Here is a 27,895-nt window from a genome sequence, read left to right as displayed (position 1 = left end):
GGTCAAGGAACTGCATCGCAGCAGACTGGTTTTAAAGTGACCCCTTCATGCAAAATCCCCATGTCATTCTGTAATGGGTAAAGTCCACGCATTAGAGTGACAAATAGAATCAGGAAGACAGAAAACATGTGCTTTGACTCAGAGCACCATTTCAAAATTCAAACTTTCATTTTCCATTTCTTCCTGTGAATACACCAGACATTTGAAATGGTGCTGTATTAAAGGAAAGCAACTGACAATAAAAAAAATCACACTGGTCTCCTGATAGTAGAATGCACAAAGTTGTGTTTCAATAAAAACAGCAATCACTGTGTCCTAGAATGCATTCACTGAGTTGTTGACCAATGTATTGCCACCCCCTATGAAATACAGCAATAGTGGGGAATGGTTCTGTGGATGTGGCAAGGGACTAGTACTTAGTGGCTACTGACAATAATTTTATTTCCATCCAGAAACATTTAAACATGTTTCAAGGGGAGCAAAACAAATAGACAAAGTTAATATGTGTAGTAAACAGAAGCATGAATGCTAATATGGCACTTTCCCCTTCTGAATAGCAAAGTTTGTGCAAGATGGTAAAAATTCTCCAAGGCAGGGAAGGAAGGATCAGACATGACAGTCAATCAGTACTATGCATAGTCAAGTTCTGTAAAACTCACAAAACTGCTTTGATGCTGAAAGTTTTACAAAAAAAGTTTTTTTTACCATGTATGGAGCAAGAAATATGAGCTGTCAAAATCTGGACTCAGGAAAGGATGAGGCAGTAGGGAAAATATAGCAAACACACGTTGGATAATAGTATAATCAAGGAATTTCCAGGAAAAAAAACACCTTAATTTATGTTTTATATATAACAACAAAACATTTGGCTGACTGGATGAGAGACGTTATGTTTCACTCTAAAAGGAATTGGGTTACCACAACATCTCCTTGCCCTGACGCATATTCTCTGGACAAGAGACCATTATCAGGTCACAATATGAAGAAACTTGGCAAGGCCAAGTTTTTATCACCCTATCTGTTTAATTTGTATGCAGAACTTATTGTACAAAATACAGGATTATACTCAGAGGAAGCAGACATGAAAATTGGAGAAAGTAATATCAATAATTTAAGATATATGGATGATACCAAATTACTTGCAGAAAATAGCAAAAACTTGGAATGACTCCTAATGAAAGGTAAGGAAGAAAGTGCAAAAGTAGAACTATACCTTACTATTAAGCAAATAAAAATGACAGTGAAAAAAAGTGGGCCGTGAAAAAGATTTCCAACATACTGGATCATTCTTTAACCAAAATGATGTGAATACAGAGTCAAGAAATCAAAGGAAGATAGAGATTTGGAAAGGTAGGCATGAGGGAACCATGTAAGATCAAGTGTAAAGACCAGGATTGCTCATAGTGATAATATTTCCAATTTCCATGTATGTATTTGAAACATTGGACAGTGAAGAAATCTGACAGAAAGAAAATTCATTATTTTGAAACATGGTCACTCGATAAAGAGTTTTATGGACACAGGTGACTGCTAAAAAAAAGACAAAACAAAGCAGTGGGTCCTAGAACAAACTTATCCTGAACTCTAACTACAAGATGACTAAACCAAGGCTGTCATGTTGTTGTTGTTCATTCGTCTCCGACTCTTCGTGACCTCATGGACCAGCCCACGCCAGAGCTCCCTGTTGGCCGTCACCACCCCCAGCTCCTTCAAGGTCAGTCCAGTCACTTCAAGGATGCCATCCATCCATCTTGCCCTTGGTCGGCCCCTCTTCCTTTTACTTTCCACCTTCCCCAGCATAATTGTCTTCTCCAGGCTTTGCTGTCTCCTCATGATGTGGCCAAAGTACTTCAACTTTTTCTCTAGTATCCTTCCCTCCAATGAGCAGTCGGGCTTTATTTCCTGGAGGATGGACTGGTTGGATCTTCTCGCAGTCCAAGGCACTCTCAGCACTTTCCTCCAGCACCACAGCTCAAAAGTATCTATCTTACACTATAGTTATTCCTATGCGGCATAATCTACACATAACTATGCAAACTTACATCCCATGTATCTGACAGGTTTACTCCTTGATTAGTGTATACTGTACTGAAGCCTTAAGATCTCAGGATAATATTCTGTATGCCTTTTCATGACATTCTCATCTTTTAAAGAATAGCTTAAATTAGTCATCTACAAAGCATGTAAACCTATCAGTTACATTATCATCATGTTTTTTTTAAATGGAGTGTTTTAATTCTCATCAATGCAAACTCGCAACTAAACCATGCTTTATCATCAAGACAGTGAAACACCTTATGCTTGCATATTTTCCTCCTCTCTTTCAAGCATGAAAGAAACAAATGTAAACGCTATGTTTCAGTTTGAACAATGTGCAATTTCTTACTATGTCCAAATACAGTAAACTATTCAAACCACAGCTAGTCCAGACAGGCCAAGGTTTAACAACAAAGTGCAGCAACTAACTGTAGTGATACCCACCTCCCTCAATATCCAGCTTAATATGGCTTGTTCAAAACTGTATGCAGATGCATTAAATCCCCGCCTTCATGTATGAAGATGGGGAGAACTTGTTAGGGCAAGACTCAAGTCTGCATCAGTGTCAATTGTCGAGTGCTATTATCTGAAGAAATCATGGTTCACTTTTAACATTCAGTAGAACAAAGTAAGTACATTATGTAGTCAAACATAAAACATTAAGCAAATGCATATTTCTTTTAAAAAGTTTTAAAATTACTCACCTGAAAATATGCTGCATACCACATTGCCACTTACAAATAAATGAATGTCATTTAACAACTTATAATAGTGAGCTGAAAGATAAAAACCCTTTCCTCAGGGTACAGTTGAATTAGTAATTTGTGGAGTTAGTGATCTTGTGAAGTCAGGTTGGTAGTTACATGGAAGAGGGCTTTATCCATAGCGATGCCTCAACTGCAGTGCTCCTTACTTGAGGATGTTAGAATAGTCTATCTCTTTTAAGCTTCTGATAGGGAGCCAAAACAGAATTATTCCACAGGGCATTCAATGTTTGAAATGGTTGTTTTAACTGTTTCAAAAATGAATTGTAGGATTGTTTTTAAAGAGTATGTAAATGTATTTTAAAATGTTTTTTCAATCTTTGTATTGTTTTAATTAGTTTTTATTTGTTCATCGCCTCGGGAGCTCTGTTGGCTGGCAGACAACACAAAAATATTTTAAACAAATAATAAAAAATGAAGCATATTGACAGTAAAAACTAAAGAAACACATGGGAAAGAGGTGTTTTTACAGATGCTGAAAGTTACTTTTCACTCACCCTCATCCACAACTCTTAGAATGCCCTAATTAGGAAAAAAGGGTAATATTCCTAACTTCTGGTTTTTCAGTAGTGTGCATGTGAACGTTCATATCATTGGCATTCCCCAAGAATAGAAATATATCTAGCAAGGACATTATACCTGTTCCTGAGTCTCCAGATCTTTGCGTTGTAGTATCTTCTCTGCAGTGCGAACTTGACTGCTGTAGTTTTCAATTTCATCTTGCAAGTCCTGGAGCAAATTAAAAAACAAAACAAATGGGAATAAGCTCAAGATGAGATTTAAAAATATTGGATAAATTTCACATTTGGTGACAGAAGTCACATAACATCTAATTTCTCCATGACAGTTACCCGATGTGTCCAAGAAGCGGCAACAAAAATCAACGAAAAGCAATTACACTAAATTAAAAGTAGAGGTAGCATTTAGCTGGCAGAACACAAGAAAATAACAACAACAATAACAATAACAACAACCTCCTGTGAGCTTACAGACAAGGCTTTTCACTATCTCTATTTTCTGCTCTATCCTAATCTGTATCTATTGAGAGGAGCTGAGAAGAAAATTATGTGGATTATTGAAAATTATTGTTCTCTTCTAAAGTATTTTTTTTTAAATCTGGCATATGGGATTCTGGTTGTATCAAAATATTGATTCCAAGGGTGTACTGAAATTAGTGCACCTATTCTAGTTGATGTCCATCAATTGTCTACATGCATTTTGGAATTTTCCTCCAAAAATAACATTTTTGTTATGGAATAGTTGACCTCAGCTATTTTTTACACAGACACCCAAATTGGGATAACATTCTCTTAAGGCCAATTGTGCCCCAAAATAGTAAAACCAAGTCATCAGTATAAAGTAAAACGGAAATATTGAAGTTATTAATAGCTGGATAGAAATATGAGGGGGAGATAATTTCAGAATCAAATAATATAAAAAATACATTAAAAGTGCCAGAATGCAGTCCTGTTGTTGAGAACAGTCTTTTATCAATGTTTGCTTTAGCCAATTTGTGGCTGTCTATAAAATCGAATTCCGATGAAAAATCAACAAAAGCTGTTCAAATAAATCTGTTTAAGCCGCTGGTAAATTTACATATAAGGTGATATAATATAAAGACCTGGTCCAGAGTACTTTTACCTCTCCCTGAAACCTGCTTGTTCCTTATGAACAATATATTGATCACAGTCCCATTGCAGAAGCTTGTTTGAAAGATTTTGTGCAAAAAGTTTAGAAGCCACTTCTAAAAGGCTAATGAATCTGTAGTTTGAAGGAATTGTTGATGCCTCTCTCTTGCAAATTGGCATTATAATCCTCGATTGTCACCAAAGGAAAAGTAACCAGTTGATTTAATATATTTAAATAACTTTGCAAGTAAAAGAGACATCAATTGATATCTATTTTGAATACCTAAGGAGGAATCATATCTTCTCCTGTGGTTTTATAACCTTGAAATGCAGTAGTAATATTTTTTTTTATTACAGCAGAAATAACCAATGGTCATTCAGGAAATCTGCCAGATCTCTGAATCATAATATGTTGGATAGTTAAATTACTTCTTAAAATGTGCCCATAATAGGCAACCCAAACTTTAGGTGGAATTGAGATAGTAAGCTCACAGATTCCAAAATTTAGTTTCATTGCCTTCAATAAGGGCAAAACCCAATGATCCTCAACTGTTAACATAACAAACCTTCTTCCCCTCCCTCCATTTATATAATCTAAGCTGTTGTTTTAGAAGAGAAAGTGCCTACATGTTGCATCTTGTTTTATCAGCTATTGATTGAGGTTCTGGGTTTGAGCCTGCCACTTTTGGACTCTCACTTGCTGAGGTGTTCCAGCGAGTGTCTCTGTAGATCTTAGAAAACTATTTCTTGATTTAAGTCGTTGGCGTGCTGGCTGATGCCTAAACAGGGGATGAGCTGGAGATGTCACTGCCTTGGTCCTTTCACTATTGGCTGCTACTTCCCGGCGGATGTCAGGTGGTGCAATACTGGCTAAACAGTGTAATTTCTCCAGTGGTGATACCCAATGAGAAACTCCCCCCTGGGCACACAGAAAACTGGGCAACTTGGAAGGCACTGAACAGACTGCGCTCTGATACCACGAGATGCAGCGCCAACCTTAAGAAATGGGGCTACAAAGTGGAATCCACGGCATGCGAGTGTGGAGAAGAGCAAACTACAGACAATCTGCTGCGATGCAACCTGAGCCCTGCTACATGCACAACGGAGGACCTTCTTATAGTAACACCAGAGGCACTCCAAGTGGCCAGCTACTGGTCAAAGGACATTTAATCAACTACCAAGCTTGCAAACTTTGTGTTGTTTTTGGTTTGTTAAAAATGCAATACAAGTGTTTGGCTTGCTCCTGACATGATAAATAGATAAATCTTGTTTTATATTGAAATATTCTTCATCTAATGGCAGCTTCTCAAAAGTGGCTGGACTTGCATTTCTGTTGGAGGCCCAGCTCTGACTCCTTCCAACCAGGAGTCGCACAAACAACAACAAGTTTCTCAGAAACAAAAGGAAATGGGGCACCTCTACAGTAAGAAAGCCTAGATGGCTCAGTAACAAATACACAGGTTTAATTTCCAACTAGGACTGGAAGACTCCTGTCTGAAAGCCTAGATGGCTCCTGCCAGCCAGCAAACGCACAAATGAACAAGGTGTTTCAATGCACAAACTTGTAATAGGGCAGCTTCTTACATGTTAAAAGGACACACTTTTAGTATAAGAGAGAAATGGGTCTCTGCATAAGAGATTTCAAGATCCACCAGGGTATGCAGAATGGATCCAATGACAAACACGGGTCATGCTTCATTTATGGCATACTATCCCCTCTTGCTCAACATGCTCAACCTTCAAGCCAATGCAAAGCCATTGAAAAGAATTCACAGCATGCCACCTCATGAGAATAGTCTTCTATCTCTTTTAGACAATAACGGAATAGTGTTGGCTTAAATCATTTACAGGATAAAATGGCTATTCAGATAAGATAAGAGAAGCACTTGTGATAGATCTTGCATAATTGGTTTGAAGTGACGCCAAGACTTAGCTTAAAACTATTAAGGCTATAAAGCTTTAACATGTTCTGATGCCAAAAACTTTTATCAACACTAAGAGAGTGCTTCAGATCTTCCCAGTTCCATACACACACAATGTCTCATAATGGAAATTCATCATAAAATGTGTTGCAACAAACTAACATTTATTGCCCAAAGACGACAGGTCTGGATTGCAACAAAGAAAGGTCTGTAGCACAGTCTGCTGTCCTTTCATCTCCACAATATTATTGCTATATTGTGTAGAGGTCAAAGGGTTTTTGTACCATACTTACCATACTTTGACAGTGAAGCCTAATGGCGTTGTGAAACCACAATTCCCATGATTTCATAGCAGTGGGCCATGGCAGTAAAAGTGATGTCAATCTGCCTTCCTTCTACAGCACACGTGTCAAATGTAAAGTACATGGGTGGAGTCCAGTTCGTTATATCGTTTTATGTGGCCTGTGAGGCTTTCAAAGCTAGTTACATTATACCGTCTTATAATTATGAACAGCCCTTTGAGGCAACAATTAGGCTGATGTGGTCCTCGGTGAAAATGACTCTGACACCCATATTCCACAGTGTAGATGCACACCCAAGTCATCCTTTGAAGAAACGATAAATATTTGTCTACCTGTTTGTGGGTCAGTTGGTTTAGGGTTTATTTTATTTTTTAAAAGAGAAAGATGTATTGTTCATAGACTCGGAAATCATTTTTGATTTTCTTCCATGGCAGGGTCTCAAAGCAGTACACAAAGGGAATTTCTAGACAATTCCACACACACATATATACAGATTGCAACAAAACCCACATACAAACATACAAAAAATAAAATAACAAAATATTAAAAAAATACTTTTTCTAAATAATACGACCACATTCTAAATATATATAAAAAACAACCTTCAATCTACCAATAATCTTTGTCATATAATCTAAGTGTTTTACATTCTCTGTCTGGTGGTTGTATCTTCAGTTTTCTATACCCATTTAGTGAAAAGGGACCACTGGTTCATCCTTTCTCATATTGTTATCGAAGACCCTCATCCCTAATCCGTGGAAATTGTAGTTTCCCAGGGACGGAAGGTCAGATGAATTGGTAATGGCCTCCATCCCCATAGTCTCCCCAAGCCTCCCAAAGATCCACCAGCAGCCCACGCTCCATAGTCTTGAGTCTCTGCATGCACCCCCGGCTCTGTTTGACCTGAGCCAGTCCACTCCAGCGGATCGCCACAGCTTCAGCGGAGATAGCTAAGCTGATCCTCTCCCTCCTTCACAGTGAAGAAGCAAGCTGGACAGCTAAAGTGTATCCATAACACTTCTATTACCCAAGCACATGCTACTATGTATATCTCTATGTATCTCTCTATATATCTTTTATTTATTTTTTCTTCTTTTCTTCTGCGAATATGAATACAAGGGGAGGTGATAAAATATAAACAAATATAGCAAATGACCTTTCTCTTCTCAGGCTCACTCTTTAGCCCCTTCTTCTCTCTCTATGAGTCTATACCAAGCACCACATGAACTCTCTTTGGTATTTTATCTAACTATTATTATTATTACTCTATAAAATGAAAGCAAATGTATATGAACCTATGAACCCCAATAACCTCTCTTGAGCAATTCTAGATGTCCCTACCATGCCCTGTGAGAACCACAGATGGGACCTAATCTATGAGACAAAGGACCTTCCTGGATCTCAATGAGAATCCAGCTACCAGCTGCCCAGCAGTTCCCCTATCTACAAGACAAAGGCCCAGGATGAAACTGTGATTGCAATCCCATCAACAAGTATACATCTTTGAGACCTTTTCTTTGTCTCTTGGCAAGGAAAGATGTCTGGGACAACAACTCCCATTGAGTTCTCTGACTGATATCTGCATAATCCTGTCAGATCGACTTTTGGACTTCACTTTGTTTTCCACACCTCAACACCACCCACCCAAGGGTTGGCACAGCCCCTGGAGTCCCCTCCCTCCCTTGGACCACCTCTATCAGTTTCTTGGAAGCCTTGGTGCCTCCCTGTCCAGCTGGGAAGAGATCCCAGGCTATGTCACCACTGCCTCCTCCAATCAGGTCATGCGCCAGCTTGGAACCCGCCTCCCAATCAATCAGAGCCCAGGAGAACACCAGTCACCTTACTGGCACCAGCCAATCAGGTAAAGGGGGGGGGGGGGGTCAAGATGGAACAATGCCAGTGAACTGGAAATTTATGTATATAAATATGTCTGCTCATGATTATGCTTACACACGTGTACACTTCAAGAATTCGTGTTGTACAAGTGTCCCTTTTGTGCAAATTGAATAAAGTCTCTGTCATTTGCCTTCAGTTTGGTGAGATTTTCAGTTCCCAATTCCTGATTTGTGCCATCTGTGGTTAGCGAAGCTTGCCAGGCGTCACTTGGTATCCACAGGACTTAGAAAAACTCCAAATTTTGACATCAATATAGTAACATATTTCTATTCCAAAAAAAGTGATGGAGATTTGGCCCCATCTTTGCTGGATGAATGCAATAAATGGTCCCAGCCATTAGTTAGTAGCTAGAGATTTCTCCTTAATGTAGTAAGTTTATCAATTTCCACAAGTCCGCTTATTTTTATAGGCCAATTGTCTTCTGATGGAATCACAGTCTTTTCATCTTTGAGTGTTGGCAATTCTTGCTGCTGTTATCATGTATAGCAATAACATTCCATGTTTTCTATCGAGTTGTTAAACTAATATTCTCAGCAGATAGAGTTGAGGTTTCATTTCAAATTTGACTTTAAAAATTTCTTCTGAAATCGTATGTAGTTGTGCCCTGTATTTCTGGGTCTTTTAATATTGCCACTACATATGATATACATCTTAGTAATCTTTTCTAGTGTCAGCATCATCTATACATCATTTTATTAAACAATTCTTGCAAGTCATTACTCAGTGTAAATTTAAAACTTTTTGTCTAGACGCTTTTCCATTGTTCCATTTGTATATGTTTACCAAAATTTTGCACCCACTTAACAAGTTTTTAGATAATTCCAATACCTGCTTTGCTTCGGCAAGGTTACCCTGTCATGGAATTTAAAGTCATGTACTTGGTGCATTATAATTTCAAATCAAATCTACGTGTGTAGGCACGGGAGGCGGCAGCTGGGGGGGGGGGGTCTCAGGAAAGAATGGGGCTTACAACTTCCATTCCTAATACCATGTGAAAGTTTAAAAAGAAATAACCAACACATTCTCAAATTTGCACTAGCCTGAAATATCTGCAGGTTCATCTTTAGGGGACTAAGGTGCTGATTGTTCTACTTCAAAGCAGGACACACGAATTGCAGAATTTTGGGTTCCTTCACATGTTTGTTTGATAGATATGAATAAAATGTGAATCAAAAGTAACATTCAGTATAAAATCTGTTGCAAATTTTAGTGGAAAAATACTACATATAGTTTTATTTTATCATGAATTATTCAGATCAGACAAAAACACTCACACAGAGCCCTGCTAATAATATTTAAAATAATGATATGAAAATAATATCATAGCTGTCAGACTAGAACACAAATAATTTATTCTCCAACTGTTACAACATATTCCATTTAGAGATGGGAATATCAATGTCAGTGTACATTGTGTAACTTTGGCATTTGCAATAATCCATTCATCAATATATAATTGATTACTGAATAACTTCATTTCCCTTAAATTCTCAGCAACAATTTAATTATCTCAGCATTTACTCTTTTTTTCCATGTCTCCTATTTATATAAAAGGAAAGAGAGAAGAAAAACACATATAAATAGAATGGAATAGAAAAGCCATACCCTTTTCAACAGTACTCCAAGCTTTCTAACAAGAGCTATATCCAGGAAAATCATGAGATTTCACCATGTTGAGCTGTTCAGCTTCCCAAACACTATGCACTTAAGAATCACTCTATCAACAGTCTGCTATCATACAACCAATGCTGTTTCAAAAATACACTTACATTTCTTTTTGACACCATTACCTGTCAAGAAGAAATGTAAGTCTTTAGATCTGTATTGATTCTGTGTTAAGGATCTTAATGTGAACAAAGGTTTTGAACAGGATGGATGCAAGGTATGAAATGCTACACAGGATCAACAGTGATAAACAGTACAGCACACGAATCCCCATTACGATTATGATTTCGATACCAAAGGCAAATACTTGCTTATACTGACACTCTTAGACAACAAAAAGTTACGATGTAATAAGCATAACTGAAACCTGGGGGGATGAGTCCTATAACTGGAATGTAACAAAGGAGAGTTATGTAGCCTATTTCAGAGAAATAGACCAAACAGGAGAGGGGTGGCGTAGCATTATATGTCAAAAATAATTACACATGTTAAGAGATGCAAGACCTCAATCCTGGAAACCAGGTTGAGAGCATCTGGATAACAATTAAGGGAACAAGGACTGAAAAAGATGTAGTAGAGCGGGGTCTACTATAGACCTCCAAGTAAGATGGAAGAACCGGATGAAGCCTTCCTCGGCCAGATGACCAAACATGCAGAAATAAGAGATATAGTAGTAATGGAGGTTTCAACTACTCTATTTGTTGGAAAACAAACTTTGCCAAGAGTACAAAGTCCAGCAAATCCCTCACTTGTCTTGCACACAATTTTATTATCAAGAAAGTAAAGGAGGAAACAAAGGGATCTGATATTCTGGATCTGATCCTAACCAACATTGAGGATTGGTCAATGGAGTGGAAGTGATGGGATCCTTAGGTGGGAGTGACCATGTGCTCCTGGAGTTTGTGATACAAAGGAAGAGTGAAACTAGTAAAAGTCAAACATGCATTCTAGACCTTTAGGAGAGCTCACTTCAGGAAATTTAAGGAAATGCTGAGAGCAATTCCATGGACAGGAATACTAAAAGAGAAAGGAGTTAATGATGGATGGGAATTTCTTAAAAGTGAGATACTGAAGCACAATTGCAAACAGTGCCAGCAGGGAGAAAAAAATGAGAAGTGTAAAACAACCAGAATGGATGTCCAAAGAATTTTAACTGAGCTAATATTTAAAAGAGATATGCACAAGAAATGGAAAAGGGGGGACATCACCAAAGAGGAATTCAAACAAATAACCAACACATGTAGGGAAAAGATCCAAAAGACTGAAGCACAAAATGAACTCAGGTTTGCCAGAGAGATTAAAACCAATAAAAAGGGTTATTTGGTTATGTTGGAAAAAGGAAGAAAAAGGAAATGGAGAAGGTGGTGAAATACTAACAGAGGATAAGGAAAGCTCAACATCTTCTTTGCCTCAGTCTTCTCCCAAAAGGAGACTGGCGTTCAACCTGAACATTATGGAGTGGAAGAGGCAATAGAGGAAATACAACTCAAAATATGTGAAGAAGTAGTCCAGGAATACCTGGCAACTCTAAATGAATGCAAGCCTCGAGGGGCAGAGGAACTACCCAAGAGTATTGAAGCAACTAACAGAAGTCGTTTCAGAACCACTGGCAATAATATTTGAGAATTCAGTCCCAGCAGACTGGAGGAGGGCAAATGTTGTCCCTATCTACAAGAAGGGAAAAAGAGGACCCAAATAATTACCATTCAGTCAGCCTGACATCAATACCAGGAAAGATTCTGGAGCAGATCATTAAGGAGGCAGTCTTCAATCACTTAGAAAAGAATGCTGGGGTTCCTCTTCATCCTGGAAAGAAGTGATTAGTGAAGTGCGGCAGAGTTTGGTCCTGGGCCCAATACTGTTCAATATCTTTATTAATGACTTGGATGAAAGTTTAGAGACTGTGCTTATCAAGTTGCAAGTGACACCAAATTAGGAGGAATAGCTAATACTCCAAAGGACAGGATCAGAATTCAAAATGACCTTGACAGATTAGAGAGCTGGGTCAAAAATAACAAAATGAATTTTAACAAGGATAAATGTAAGACACTACACTTAGGCAGAAAATGAAAAGAGTTTTCAGAGACAAGAGATCAACATGAGTCAACACTGTGATGCAGCAGCTAAAAAAGCCAATGAGGTTATGGGCCGCATCAAAAGGAGTATAGTGTGTAGATCGAGGGAAGTCATGGTGCCTCTCTATTCTGCTTTGGTTGGAACTCACCTGGAATACTGTGTCCAATTCTGGGCACCACAGTTCAAAAGGGATACTGACAAGCAGGAAGGTTTCTAGAGGAGGGCGACTAAAATAATCAAAGGTCTGGAGACCATGCCCTATATGAGGAGTATCTTATAGAACTGGTTATGTTTAGCTGGCAGAAGAGAAGATTGAGAGGAGACACAATAGCCATGTATAAATAAGTGAAAGGGTATCATAAGGAAGAGGGAGCAGGTTTGTTTTCTGCTGCCCTTGGGTTCAAATTATAGGAAAGGGGATTTTACCTGAACATTAGGGAGAATGTGTTGTTATTGAGGTGTCATTTTGTATATTATGTGTCATTTTGTATATTATGCTGTTAATGGTTTTTAAATTTTGTATGCTGTTGGATTGACTTTTGCTCTTGTTGTAAACCGCGTTGAGTCGCCTACAAGGCTGAGAAATTGCGGTATACAAGCAAAATAAATAAATAAATAAATAAATAAATAAATAAACTTGACTGGATGAGCTGTTCAACAGTGGAACTTTCTGCCTTGGGAGTGTGGTAGAAGCTCCTTCCTTGGAAACTTTTAATCAGAGGCTGGATGGCCATCTGTCAGGCATACTTTGATTGTGTTTTTTCCTGTATGGCAGGGGGTTGGACTAGATGGCCCATGTGGTCTCTTCCAACTCTATTATTCTATGATTCATGGGTATAGTTCATTCAATTTCCTCCTCCCCCCCCCCCCCAGTTGTCAGAATAAGTAAGAAACCTGCTTTGGTATGTGTCTAAAGAAAAGCCTACTTAAATCAAAAAGTAATCATGAAAGTAACTGTAGTGCTATAATAGTAATGGGGGCAAGACACGATGTGAATTTCTGGAAACTGCTGACTTCATAGGAGGGGATCATCTGCTTTGCAGGAATCAACCATTCACAATATTACTCAGTGGTTTCCAGAAAATTCCCAGCTTCTTTTGAAATTAAAGATGATGAATGATAGAAATTAAAGTTCAGGCTGACACCCTTTTTTCTAGAGTATTTAAGGCATATGCCAAAGAAAGGAATGCACTTAACAGCCAGTCTGGGTAAGAAAAACATCTTGACAAAGCCTGGTAGACATCTTTGAGATGTAAATTAATCTGAAATCTACATTAATTTTTGTTCAGAGATAAACCTGCACTACTTGCCATCTGGTCAAGTTTTCAACAGTTCTGTGGAATCATCCCCCCCCCCCCCCCCGACACACACACACTAATGTCTAAACAACCCAGCAACAGAAAATTGAGATTCCATTTACATCTATGTTGTTAATCAGTTCCACTTGGGATGCAACCATATCTTTTTAGCGTAGCTTAAAGACACACCAAGTGCTATGTATCTGAGTGGAAGATCAATCATGCAACCTGTATGGCCTCAACTGCAGTTAGTATGCAAGGCATCCTCTCTTCAAGCAGGTCACACTTCACAAGGTAACAAGCAGCCCTTGACAGCTTTTCCTTGGAGTGTAATGTAGCATCTTTTAGAAATGAAATGTAGGCTTAAGGTGCAAAAGTTCTGATTCAGCAAAAGAGCTTACTGCACTAATTTCAACAGCTCAATAATACACAAGGCATTTGCTTTGTGGAAACAAAGCTTCTTGCTTTAACCTTAAACATATCCATTTTAAAGCCCATGGACTCCTGGTAAATGAACAGGTGAAATTAACTTTAGAACATTGGTTTCATTTTTTTAAAGTATGACATTTGGCATTATAAAAACAATTGAGGTATTTTTAAATTATGAATAATAGGTAAAAGTTAAAGTTTGTGAAAAACTAGTATTCTTTCCCTTCTTTCAGCTTCAGAGTTGACAAGCATAATTGCTTTAAAGGCAGCTTTTTTATTTCAACCAAGTCCATTTTCAAACAGCATCTAAATGTCTATAGCTGAAAGTCTACACTAAGCCTGACCTTGGATGTGCTTTATATTGGCGAAAGAACAAGGAAGTTCAATGTTTTACTTTCTTGCCCAGATATCCCATCCTTTGAAAAATACTTAAAAATGTAAATGAGATAAGCTGCATTGTAACAGTTTGAGTACATTAAAAAGTTATTAAGAAAGCACTTTCATTTAATTTATTGATACAAGAAGAAAGAACCAGGATACATGATAAACCTCTTTCCATTTCTTCTACCTCCCCAAGCTCTCAAAAGTTTATTCTTAAGACCAATACTTTATGCTGGCACCACAGTTAGGTTTGACACAACTTTCAACATCCATTGGATGACTCTCTCAATTTTTTTCCTTTGAATACGTACAGCAGTGGTTCTCAACCTGGGGTCCCCAGATGTTTTTGTCCTTCAACTCCCAGAAATCCTAACAGCTGGTAAACTGGCTGGGATTTCTGGGAGTTGTAGGCCAAAAACATCTGGGGACCCCAGGTTGAGAACCACTGACGTACAGGGTAAACTGGCCAGAGTATGGCACCCATACAACTTTCTCATACGTTGAGAAAGTTGTGGCTGGGTCATGAAGTGGTATTCCTGTAGGCAGGGTGTACTACAATGAGGTATATCTCAGTGTCAGAGGAGAGCAAATGAAACCCCACCCTGAACAAACCTTGTCAAGAAACCCCTTGATAGGATAATCATCCATGGGAAATGACTTAAAGACACACACAGCAGCAGCAGCAGAACAACAACAACAAGGAAAGGCAGAGCCAAAAACGACTGAGTCTGATGCAAGTCTGATCAATTTGGAGGTTTTCCCACCAACTTTGGGGGTGAGGGTCTGCAAAGCACACTTATTTAGAGCAGGTCTGAACAACCTATGGCCGCCTGGGTCTTTGGGACTCCCATTCCCAGAAGTTATGGCCAGCTTGTCCAATTGTTAGGAATTCTGGGAGCTGAAGTCCAAAACACACAGAGAGCCGCAGTTTGTGCAGGCTTGGTTTAGAGCATTTGTACCACTACCCACTAAACAAAAACCTCCTTAGGGTGATTCACAAATCGTCAATTTAACAGTTGTCAGTCCTCATGTATACAATTGAAATGAGACAAAAAATATAAGGAAAAGATAATGGAGTGCAGGAGATTAAAACTGGCTGATACCTCCTCCTCTTCTCTCCAATGAAATTAGTTCCTGTTGCTCGAACTAAAGTTTGATGGAGCTGAGCCTGCCTATTCACCTCTCCTCTGAGGCCATAGCAGACCCAAGTAGAACTTTTCTTCCATGCAAAACCTCTCCGGCCTTGTGTTCCATGCGGAACCTTTTAGAATCGTAAACCAGAGCTCATGCTCCATGCAAAATGTTTCAGTAGACGCAGAAAGTTTTAAATGCCATAATTTTCCAGTGATCTTTTTTCACACCTCAGACACATAGAATTATAGAGTTGGAAGAGACCTCGTGGGCCATCCAGTCCAACGTACTTGGATACATTAGTCTGGGCATGAATGTAGAGTAGTAATTGATTGTATTGCTAGCATTTGGCCAAGTAAGCTAAATACAGGATTTGATGTTCTAGATAAAACCTAGTACTCTGAGGAACAGACTAACAAACAAATACACTACTAAGCTTGTCTCCATTTTACAGAATCTTTGCTTTTCCATCAGTCACAAGTAGTTAGTCAATACAACATTTATTTATGTAAAACTTTTATACCCCGATCTTCTCTACCTCCGTAGAGGGACTCAGACAGGCTGACAGCAAGGATTCAATGCTAACAGTAAAAATCTAAAACATCATGTATTGACAGTAAATTAACAAATACATATAAGATAAATGACATAAAAGCCGTTCGCTAAGATAAAAACATGTTCAACTCAGTCTGTATATTCAGTCCATGTATTGTGGTCAATAAATTTGGTCGATTACCAGTCTCAACCATCATTCTGCAAAGGCCACGTTCCACAGCCAGATTTTCACTAGCTTCCTAAAGGTCAGAAGGGAGGGGGCAGATCTAATTTCATTCGGGAGGGAATTCCATAGCTGGGGGGCCACCATAGAAAAAGCCATCTCTCGTTCCCATCAGACGCGACTGCGAAGGTGGTGGGACTGAGAGCAGGGCCTCTCCAGATGATCTTAACACTCTTGATGGTTCATAGGGGAGAATACGTTCAGACAGGTAAACTGGGCCGGAACCATATAGGGTTTTGTAGGTTAAGACCAGCACTTTGAATTGTGCTCGGAAGCTAATTGGCAGCCAGTGGAGCTGGCACAACAAGGGAGTTGTGCACTCCCTGTACCCCGCTTCCATTAGTAGCCTGGACATAGATTCCCATCCATCCTTTAGTAAAACAAAATATATTCATTTAAGCCCCTTTTACACTGCAATATAAAATCAAGATTATCTGCTTTGAACTAGATGGCAGTATAGACTCATATAATCCAGTTCAAAGCAGATGTGGATCTGCTTTGATAATCTGGATTATACAGCAGTAGAGATCCAGCTTTAGTTGTACAGTCAGTTTTTCCTCAACTTCAACTGGAACTGTTAAATAGTGCAATGAGTGAAGCTGAAGGTGCTATGCTTATAGCAAAGAAAAATAAAGTTAAACTGCTGATAATAAGAATTATACTTTCAGGCATATGTCCTGAAAATAGTGTTCTTTCATGTATAGTCATTTTTAAGGGGAAAACATGCTTTTTTCTTTACATTCTTACAAATACACCAATGAAATAATTTCTATTTAAAGTGCCGAATGTGTTTGAACATAAGTTTGAAGCCAAATGTATTAAATGTAATTCAGAGTTCTGAAAAGACTTCTGGTTCTATTATTTTCCAGAAAATCCATATCACTGTCTTCCATGATCACAAAAGACTGCTGGTTTCACAGGTTTTAAAAAGATTCATAGCTCTGCTTTCTAAAAAAAAAAAAAAAGATTTTTGATCTCAAGGTAGAAACTTGGGGAACCTGTCTGTACACTGACACTGTGCGTTTTTGACACGGAGTCTCCCTGTTGAGTTGACCAACTTGGTAAGTGAGCTACACATTCCACAGCACGACTGTGGCTGTACCACGTAGAACTAACTTTTGGACTAGAGGCTTCTATACATTCCTTCAGCAATGGAATCAAATCTTAAATTCAAAGAATTATTTTTCCACATGCTTCCTCTAGGCTTGCTCTCTCTGATCCAGTATCCTAACTATAAAACTGGAGGGATATTACTGGAAGATTGCTCAAGGGAGAAAATCCTGGCACTTCTGGGAGGGGAATCAACTTCTGGACTAACATACTCTCTTTTGCTTCAAGGTTTTTATGGCATCTCTCATCCATAAGTGCTACGGAGACACTACACTGCTCAGATGGATTTGTCAGAGCTAATTCACCAAATTGGCATTAACTCTATTTTTATTGGCAAAGTTTTGTTTTAATAAAAACAACAAGTGCATGGGATTTTACAGACACATTTTTACAAGTGAAAGGAAGTGCAACGGGAAGGATTCTGGAAGAATGTTGATATGAGTTTTGAAAATATTTCTGTATTTCCAGTTGGTAATAGTTTCACAGTACCACTCATTTGTGTAAGAAATGAAAAAGAGGAAAGACAACACTTTTAAGAGGGCCAGGGAGTATCCGTTAACGTTTTGTGGGACTATAACATATTCCAGAATAATTCAAAATTCCATAAAACAGAAATAACTGCACTGCTAAATGAAATCTACAAGGTATGTTCCTAATGGGATTATGACAAAGTTATGGCCAGTCCAAACTTCTCTTAGCTCAATGGGAGTCTCTGTGCACCGTAGTACTAAAGATATATGGTCCTACACTTAGTATTACGTCTAATAATATGACCACAATTACAAGTGACTCACCATCTCTGTTGTTTAAAAGAATCCTTTAAATTACTATATATTTCTAGAAATTAATATATTATCTTTTAATCAGATTTGGGAAGTAATAGTATAGCATTTCTGTATGAATTAAGATGTTTTCTGTCTACTTTCCCTTCTACAGGAAAGAAGAATTCACCATTTTACGACCATTTACCTGGACATCTGTTATAGTGGGAAAGGTTATATTCTAAAAACAATTTCTTAGTTTTACAAAGGTCAAAATTCTTTATTAAATAAGCTTCTTATACTACCAGTGAGTTACTTTTAGTGAAATCCTACATTTTTTTAAATAACCTTTAAAATGCCATAATTGCTCTCCAAAATATGTCCAAAAGCAATTTATTATTTATTTTATTTATTAACTTTATTTGTACCCCGCTACCATCTCCCCAAGGGACTCGGTGCGGCTTACATGAGGCCAAGCCCAAACACAACAATACAAGCAATAAAACAACAATACAAGCAATTAAAAACATAGACAGTTGGTTTAGGTTTAGGGACAATGAATGAACATTACTTGACATTGCCCCTGCCCAAAGTAAATATGCAAACCCTTAGATTGCTTTTTAAAAGTAATGGCATTGTTAATGCTGTTGCTTGAAGGCATTCCTTGTTCTGTGATACTTATTTAGTGTTCATTTTTCTTGACTACAACAAAATCAATAAAACAAGTATAGAAACAAACAGAATTTTAATCCGATCCAGTAAAGTTATCCCAAATTGTTGGATGGTCTGTAGTGCTACTGACCTTAAATGGAACTAAAACAAAAAGACTCATCTCTAGAAAAGCCCTGAGGAAATGTTGGCTGTGACTGGGAAGTATTAGCTTCGGTATTTGAAAGAGGAACTTTTTAATGACCAGATGAATAGGTTTGACATGATGGTACTTGTAAATGTTTGGAATTTAATTCACAAAAGTTTACTATGACTCATACTGTGTTTAGCACACTAAATGCATGGAAAAAAATTCCTACGTAAGAAAAACTCAAGGTATAGCAACCCAAGCTGTTTCACACCACTTTTGCAAGTAAGGTCAGCATGCCAGGCTGTCATAGTTTAATTTTTCTTCTCCACATAACTTGCATTTTGTTTTCCAATCAAAAAGTATTATTTCCACAAAATACTGAGAGTACTTGTATAACTTGAAGGAATCAAGGCTCAATAGGAACAATAATATTGCTGCCAATCTGCTACCGGGCGCAATTCAAGGTGCTGGCTTTAGCCTATAAAGCCCTAAACGGTTCCGGCCCTACTTACCTCTCCGAACACATCTACACCTATGAACCGACTAGAACATTAAGATCGTCTGGGGAGGCCCTGCTCTCGGTCCCGCCCACATCGCAGGCACGCTTGGCGGGGAGGAGGGACAGGGCCTTCCCGGTGGTGGCCCCTCGGCTGTGGAATGCCCTACCTGTAGACATCAGACAGGCCCCTTCGCTGCTGGCGTTCCGGAGGAAGGTCAAGACCTGGCTTTATGAACAAGCGTTTGGCTAAACAGTGCAATGGAATACAGGAAGATGGTACAATCGAGCATAGGAAATGATATAAGGATTATGATTACGGATTCTGATTCTGATTTGTTGCTGAGGCGTTACGACTAGGATAATGATTGTTTGATCTGTATCTTTGTATAATGTGTTTTAATTGCCTTTTGATATTGTTGTGATAACTTGTATTATGTAAACCGCTTTGAGTCGCCATTTCGGCTGAGAAAAGCGGTATAGAAGCAAAGCAAATAAATAAATAAATAAATAAATTTCGTGAGCTGTAGAAATGCCCCCCCCCCCCTCCCTTGTTATTCTGAAAATTGAGTTTAGGTCTAAAAGAAACTGGAGTTTACTTGTTTACAGGGAAAGGTTTTAACTTCTACTTTATCTAGAAGTGGAATAAAGTTAATATATACCATGATATTATATTAGGCTTCTGAAAAATTCTAATGAAAATTCTAATGAAAATAAAGGAACTAAACATTTGAATTCATAATGCAGCGGGTCCCTCAATCTCCATGAAAAAGCTGGTATGTTTCTTCAACGGCCCTGAGTCAGTTATGGAATCAGTTTCTCATCAGATATCTGCTGGATGAACTTCTCAGAATATGGATAACTGAAGAACAGAAGATATTCCAACTACATTAATCCATCAGTATTTCCTAATATATATTTGTAATAGTACTACAGAGAATGCATCCACACACTGCTGACACTGAAAAATTACTAGAGTGGCTATGTAAATTGAACTTTGAGTCTATACACTGGATAGATTCCCCCCACTGATTTCTTAGCAAAATGCTATTTGGCCAAAGGCACTGTGGCTAAAAATGTGACCTTAAAAACAATGAGTTAGAGTTCACAGGTTGCTAACAGGTTTTTTTTTTTTTGTTGTTGCTCCATGTTGGAAACAAGAACCAAAGAAGAGATGCAGATAGATAGAAATGTGAAAAGATCTTCAGTCATTTGGACATAGTGTATGAGAAGAAGGAACAGGATTCAGTGCTGCGAGTTTACAGTGAATCTTAAGGGATGATTATCCTTGCTCTTTAAGACGGAGGAGGAAATGAAGTATATTAAGCACTGCACATAGATACAAATTCAGCCCCCACAAATCTATGAAAAGCTGGTTTGTGAGATGACCTCAAAATTCCTGAGATGAACAGATCTTCCAGGCTGAAAACCAGAAAACACAAAAGTCCACTTTTGCCAGAAGATGTGGAAAGGGGTTTTAAGGCAAGTTGCAGCAGAAGTAGTAGGGAGAAACATCATGACATGACTAACATTTGATTCATATAAACCTTTCCCAGTTAAACAATTACTTTTAAAATGAGAGGGAAAGAAAGAATTGGGGCTAAAAAGTTGTGGAAAACTTAAAATCAGCTCTGCAACACCCCAAGTGAGAGCTTGCTGGGTGATATAGTCAGTTCATGTTGCTGTTTTTGATTTCTCTTTGCCTTTCCCACACTTGGCATTTTCTCTTTCTTCTAAATCTGATTCAATAACTGCTGATTATTGGGACACAGATTTTTCCTGTAAAGGTGATGTGAGCAAGCAAATTACGGAGAGCTAGGAATCGAGTAGATTACACCAGAGCATTCTACCTTTGATACCAACTAAAATGAAGTTGATCTCCTGAACAAACAGAACAAAATCCTTCTCCCCATATAGCTTTGGTTTTTATCTGAAAAGTTCCATCATTGTCTAAGCAACTGTTGAAAGAGCTCTTGAAGAAAATGCCAGTTGCACTGACAAAGACAGAGTCTTGCAGATAAAGACCAAAGTGGTATGGAAAATATGAGTTTGTTCTGCTTGTTCAACCATTTTCAGGGAATTCTCCCAGGCACAGAATCAGAAGAGTGACAGCCTGTTGAAAAAAACCTTCATAACAAAATTTCAGCGGATAGAACATGTCTGGATGATATGTCCCTCTTTGAAGTGAAATGAACAACCGGTGTGTCCATGCAATGGTACTATCTGTCTTGGTAGAAGTGTACTTTTTAAAGAGTGCCTTCAAGGCCATGGAGAAGAGCCAAAGTCTGAAAGAAAGCAAAAAAGCCCCAAACAAAAACAAGATACGTAGGGGATAGATCCCAACAAAAGATACTCTAGCTCTAAAATGTTATGCACAGGTGAAAGACCCATGTATGGCAGTTAGAAAGGAGGTTGTCACATAATCTAATGCTATTGCTCCCTCAATGTTCATGTCCTTGGAGTTCACCCCAGCCCCTACAAAGGTCTGTTTATTTTCCTATCTCTCTATGAGTTCTCCCTTACAAATAATTCTGCTCCTTTTTCTCACCCTGAGTTTTTAAATCATTTTATGTACTTGCGGCCTGCTCATTGTCATTATGTTTGGTTTACTGCTTTTTTCCCTTCTCTTTATGTTTTGTGTATATTGTTTATATTCTTATATGTTTTACATTTTAATGCTATGTTGTTTATTTTATTGCAATTTGTATCTTATTTTATTGTAATCTGTTGTTCGGGCTTGGCCTCATGTTATCTGCCCTGAATCCCCATTGGGAAGATGGTGGCAGGGTATAAATAAAGATTATTATTATTATTACTACTACTACTACTACTACTACTATGCATCAATAAAATTGGAAATGCCCAAAGACCTTCTTAAGAGTAAAATGTTAATATTGGTGGTATTTATTACATTAGTATTTCTTGGAGGAGTTTAAGGAGAAAACTAGATACACAGAGGAAGTAGTAGTAAGTTTTACATAGGAGTGAAGTTGGGTATGGCCTTCCTAACATGAGACCCTGAGAGAGGCTCAGAAAGACACAAAATATTCTTCCCTAGGCACTTGGGTCCTATCCAGCCCCTGAGGTGGAGATTTGGGTTCAATCCTGTAACTATCTGGAACACATGTGAACCTTATCTTGTTAGTAAGTCCACAACATACCATTGGTCTCTTTTTGAAAAGCCAGAAGTCTGTGTGAAGTAGAGATTTTGGCTCAGAGGTCCTTATAGCTTCTGCTGATTCTGCACAAGTCTGAAGGTCTCATTGCCTGCACACCGCACATACTCAAACTACAATGTTGGGTCAACTTTACCTAGACAGAGTAGCCGTTTTTTCAACAAGACAGTTATGCAAAAATCCTCACTTTCTGCTGCAGTGTTTTCTTTCTATGAGGACCTGATTGAGTGTCCAGCAGCATTCAATCAACAGAAGGAAGTTATAGAGGACGTTTTCTTCATCTATCAATCTATCTCAGAGAAATTTTTTTGCAACAACCGCAACTGTTCAATGTAAGCTCTTTGTTCTGCATCTTTTAATTTGACAAAAATATGCTGCAATCCTTATATCATCCTATAAGGTTGTCCAATAATGTTTCCACTTCAGAGGGAGAGGTTTGGGATAGTATCCAGGTGGGCCAGGCCATACCTTTCAGATAAAAATCAAAGCTAAATAGGGAGAATGATTTTGTCCTGTTTGCTCAGGGAATTATCTTTCAAAAGCAACCATAGCTCTGTACCACTAGGATTTACTTTTTCTTATATAAAGGTGGGCTGACAGAATTTTTCTAAGGATCCATAGGAAACTACAGTACCTCTCTGGGGAAAAAGTGAAGGTTTGTTACTGTATGAAAAGAATTACAACTGGCTCTCAATTTTTTGCAGGGGCAAGGGATGTAGGAGCCCTGCACAAAGTGGAAGAACTGTGAATATTTCTAGGTCCCTCAAACCTTAACTCTTTTTTATTGTTAACTATATTTAATACCCACATAAATATATACAATTTTTTGTATGCACTTGTAAGTTTTTAAAGCTATTGTTACATCTTTATTATTTATTTCCAAAATTTCTATCCCGCCCTTCTCAACCCCCGAAAGGGCAGCTTACAAACCGGCCACAATTTGAAGCCTCAATATAATACAAACATAAACACAAATTGTTGTTGTTGTTCATTCGTTCAGTCGTCTCCGACTCTTCGTGACCTCATGGACCAGCCCACGCCAGAGCTCCCTGTTGGCCGCCACCACCCCCAGCTCCTTCAAGGTCAGTCCAGTCACTTCAAGGATGCCATCCATCCATCTTGCCCTTGGTCGGCCCCTCTTCCTTTTACCTTCCACTTTCCCCAGCATAATTGTCTTCACTAGGCTTTGCTGTCTCCTCATGATGTGGCCAAAGTACTTTAACTTTGTCTCTAGTATCCTTCCCCCCAATGAGCAGTCAGGCTTTATTTCCTGGAGGATGGACTGGAACTTTCCTCTAACATCACAGCTCAAAAGCATCTATCTTCCTTCGCTCAGCCTTCCCTAAGGTCCAGCTCTCACATCCGTAGGTTATTACAGGGAATACCATGGCTTTGACAAGGCGGATCTTTGTTGCCAGTGTGATGTCTCTACTCTTTACTATTTTATCGAGATTGCACAAATAGCAACAGTTTAAAACAGTAAATAAAGCATTAAATTAAAAACACATTAAAAACATTGTCATCAGCCATATAGCCATCCACCATCTTTACATGTATCATCTGTGATTTTCCATAGTAAACTGTAAAACTTTTTAAAAAATCATTTAGTTATGGTGGCAAACTTGCAAACAGTCTAATCTGTGAAAGCTAAATTTGCAAAACTTGAGCTTCAATTCTATGTAACTTTTAAAAGAACATCAAAATGCAGATGACTTCAAAGGAAGCAAGTAATCCACAATACTATTTTGAGAGCCAATCTTGTGCAGTAGTTTATCAGAGGAGGACTTGGATGACAAGAGTTCAAATCCCCACTCAGACAGAGAATATGCACTCATTGATCTTGTGTAAGTCAGATTTTCCAGTCAGAAATGATGCCAAAGAGACCCCCCACCTGAACAAGCTGTACCAGGAAAATGCTGTGATATGTAGGTTCACCCGAGAGTAAGTTAGAAACAACCTGAAGACACAACAACCAATAATATTTGCTGAAAATCCTTTACATTAACAGCAGCAACCATTTGGATTACTCTCAAAAGCTTTAGTGGAAAAGTTCAATCAATGCAAAGAGATATGTGCTTCACAAAAAGATAAAGGCAAAATGTTAATATGTGGCTACTGTTGATACAATTGGTTCACATATATGCTGCATTTTCTCTTCAACGTGAGCAAACAACTTAGAGAATATCTCATGTTCTTCCACAAACGGATCTCCTAAACTCAAAAATACCAGAACAGCTTTAGCATACGCTTATGACAGAAAAGTTCAAAACTTCCAATTTAAAGTACTTACACTGAGAGGATTTACAAAGATCCTGTCTAACATTTAGCTGACGCATTGTCAAAAACATTTATCATGCAACCTTTTGAAGTTTCCCAGCTCGCCTCTGGTTATTAAAGCCTGAACTGAAGAGTTTGTTATCAGTCTCAAAGCACACATGCTAAGGCTGTGCCCCCCTCCCACACACACACATATTTAAACACTGCCAGCTTTTGGGTTTGATTTCTGATCCATGAAGCCCAATAACAACAACAAAAATCTTAATCAAAAGGGTGCCAGGTAAGAATCTAAATGTCTAATCCTGTGTCCAGATCCCATAAGGGCAGTCTTCAGAATTGCCTGGTTGGTGTTATTGCCAGCATTGATGATGAACTTTCTCTCTTGATTCCTGATGCCTCACAGCTTGTCCTGCATCCCGGTAAGGTGCAAAAGACTGAACACAGGAAAGTGTACTGTGAGATATCTTGGCTCATTTTCAATAAAACGCACCTCAGCTAATCCAGTAGAAAGATAATCAAATTGGTGTCCCAATAAAGAAGGCAGACCTGCTATATTTGCCAGTGATGGGATTACGACCCAGCTGCGGAATGTGAAACAAAATATTATCACAGGAAGAAAAGAGTATGAAGGATTTGTCCATTAGGGCACTGGAAGTGAAAGCAAAAACTCTCACATTTTATTTGATAAATACGCTCCTTTTAATACCAATAAACCCAATTTAGAGATGTTAGCATTTAAGTATAGCTCTTGAGAAAAGACAAGGTATAATTACTAATAAGAAATCAAGTATGAAATTATATTTATAGTCAGTGAGGTAGACATATAGAGTGACAGGTCTGAGAAAGAATTTGGATTCAAGACTAGCCAGTCTTGACCTGATAAAACATGAGCACCTAGAATGCCTTACCAACAATTATAATATTATGGTGAAATGATGATGATGATGATGATGATGATGATGATGATGTCGACAGACTTTACCTGCCCAGAAAATCAGGAGGCAGAGGGCTTCTGCAAGTGAAACAAACGGTAGTAGAAGAGAAACACGCACTGGCAGATGATGTGAAAGGCAGTCAAGAACCAACACTGATGGAAGTCAATAGCAGTAAACTGCTTCAAGTGCAAAAGACAAAGAGGGAATACCGTAAAAAAAAAAAAAAAGGCAGAGCAGAAGAGAAAACTGGCAAAAGAAGGCTCTCCATGGACAGTTCCTGGGAAAAATCGGGAACAAAATTGACAAAGTAAAAAATGGATGTGACTCACAAATGGAACTTTGAAAAAGGAGACGGAGGGCCTGATTCTGGCAGCCCAAGAACAAACCATTAGAACCAATGCCATCAAAAAGTTGACGACAGATCCCAAGTGTAGACTCTGCAAGGAAGCAGATGAAACAATAGATCACATCCTCAACTGCTGCAAGAAGATCCCGCAGACAGATTACAAGCAGATTCATAACACCGTTGCTCAGATGATTCATTGGAACTTGTGCCACAAATACATCTGCCTGCAACAAAGAACTGGTGGGATCACAAGCCTGAAAAAGTTACAGAAAATGAACACGTCAAATTACTCTGGGACTTCTGAATTCAGACAGACAGACTTTTGGAGCACAATATTCCTGATCTCACAATCATGTTAAAAAACTAAGTATGGATAATCAATGTTGCAATCCCAGGCAACAGCAAGATTGAAGAGAAACAACTGGAAAAGTTGACACAATACGAGGATTTAAAGATTGAACTGCAAAGTCTCTGATACAAGCCAGTCAAGGTGATCCTAGTGGTGATTGGAACACTGGGTGCAGTGCCTAAAGACCTCGGCCTATACTTAAACATAGTCAGCTCTGACAAAATTATCATCTGTCAGCGCTAGGATCTGCACGCATTATTTGCCGATACATCACATAGCCCTAAACACTTGGGAAGTGTCTGACGTGTGATCCAATACAACAACCAGCATAGTGAGTTAGCTGTGTACTAATCTTGTTGTGTTTCAAATAATAATACTTCATGTATAACTGCCCTCTCTCCCCAGGGGGACGATTATTCCAATATATACATATATACAGTAGGACTTTGGTATCTGTTGTGGTTTGGTTCCAGATGCTACTGTGGATACCAAAATCTATGCTCAAGTCTTGTTACCAGTATATGCAAGGATGTAATAAAATTGTGTCCCCTATATAAAATGGCAAAATCGAGCATTGCTTTTTGGAACTTTTTTTTTTGGCGGAGGGGATATTTTCAAGCACTGGGTTGGTTGAATCCATGGATACAGAAGGTCGATTGTATTCAAGTTTTCCTATGCTTTGCAAATGAATAAAGAACCCCATGATATCATTACCACAGGCTGGTGGTGAGAAAATTACTCAATTCCCTTAACTTTTTATTGCAAATATAATATAATAACAAATCAATTCAGATATATTCACTTTCATTTTGACCGTAATTTCTATCTGATCTGCCTGATAATTGGTATCTATGATGCACGAAGTGATTAGCAAACCTTGGAATTAATTCACCTGATGTAAAAATTGACTCAATTTCTAGTGATTCCATCAGATTATAACCCTCCCCCCTTCTCAAGTTAATACATTACTCAAGCTAATTTATGTGATTTCAATGGGAAGACTTCAGGGAGAAGACAGGAGAAAAAAACATAGATTTTTGAAACATAACAGGAAGACAAAAAATAATGTTAAAATAGGAAAACAATGAGTTTTGGAATAGAAAGGAAAAAGGTGAGGGTAATGAGCTGTTTCTTTAGAAGGAGATCAAGGTCCGCAAGCAATGGACTTCAGATTTAGACCCAAAAGCAGATGTCTCTCTCCATTGGGGCCTGTGTGGAAGCAAATTGGGTCTTGGGGGGCATTGCATTGTCACTCTTTTCAATAGCGTTCCCTCTATTGATTAAGTTTTGCTCAACTTTTTTTTAAAGAAACAATTGATTCTCAAACAATTTTAACAAG

At 38.4% G+C, this 27,895-nt stretch overlaps 1 protein-coding gene across 3 annotated transcripts in view; it reads right to left on the bottom strand.

The window, feature by feature from the left end:
- CEP112 (centrosomal protein 112) overlaps nt 1-27,895 on the bottom strand; it is a 308,982-nt gene that overhangs the window by 38,287 nt on the left and 242,800 nt on the right. For all 3 annotated transcript variants that reach the window (XM_060763065.2, XM_060763067.2, XM_060763066.2), the window contains one exon: nt 3,441-3,530. In XM_060763065.2, the coding sequence (XP_060619048.2) occupies nt 3,441-3,530 (90 nt within the window). The remainder of the gene's footprint in view (nt 1-3,440; nt 3,531-27,895) is intronic.

This window comes from Anolis sagrei, chromosome 2 (genome assembly GCF_037176765.1).
Source record: "Anolis sagrei isolate rAnoSag1 chromosome 2, rAnoSag1.mat, whole genome shotgun sequence".
Lineage (NCBI taxonomy): Eukaryota > Metazoa > Chordata > Lepidosauria > Squamata > Dactyloidae > Anolis > Anolis sagrei.
This window is presented reverse-complemented; position numbering and strand designations above follow the sequence as displayed.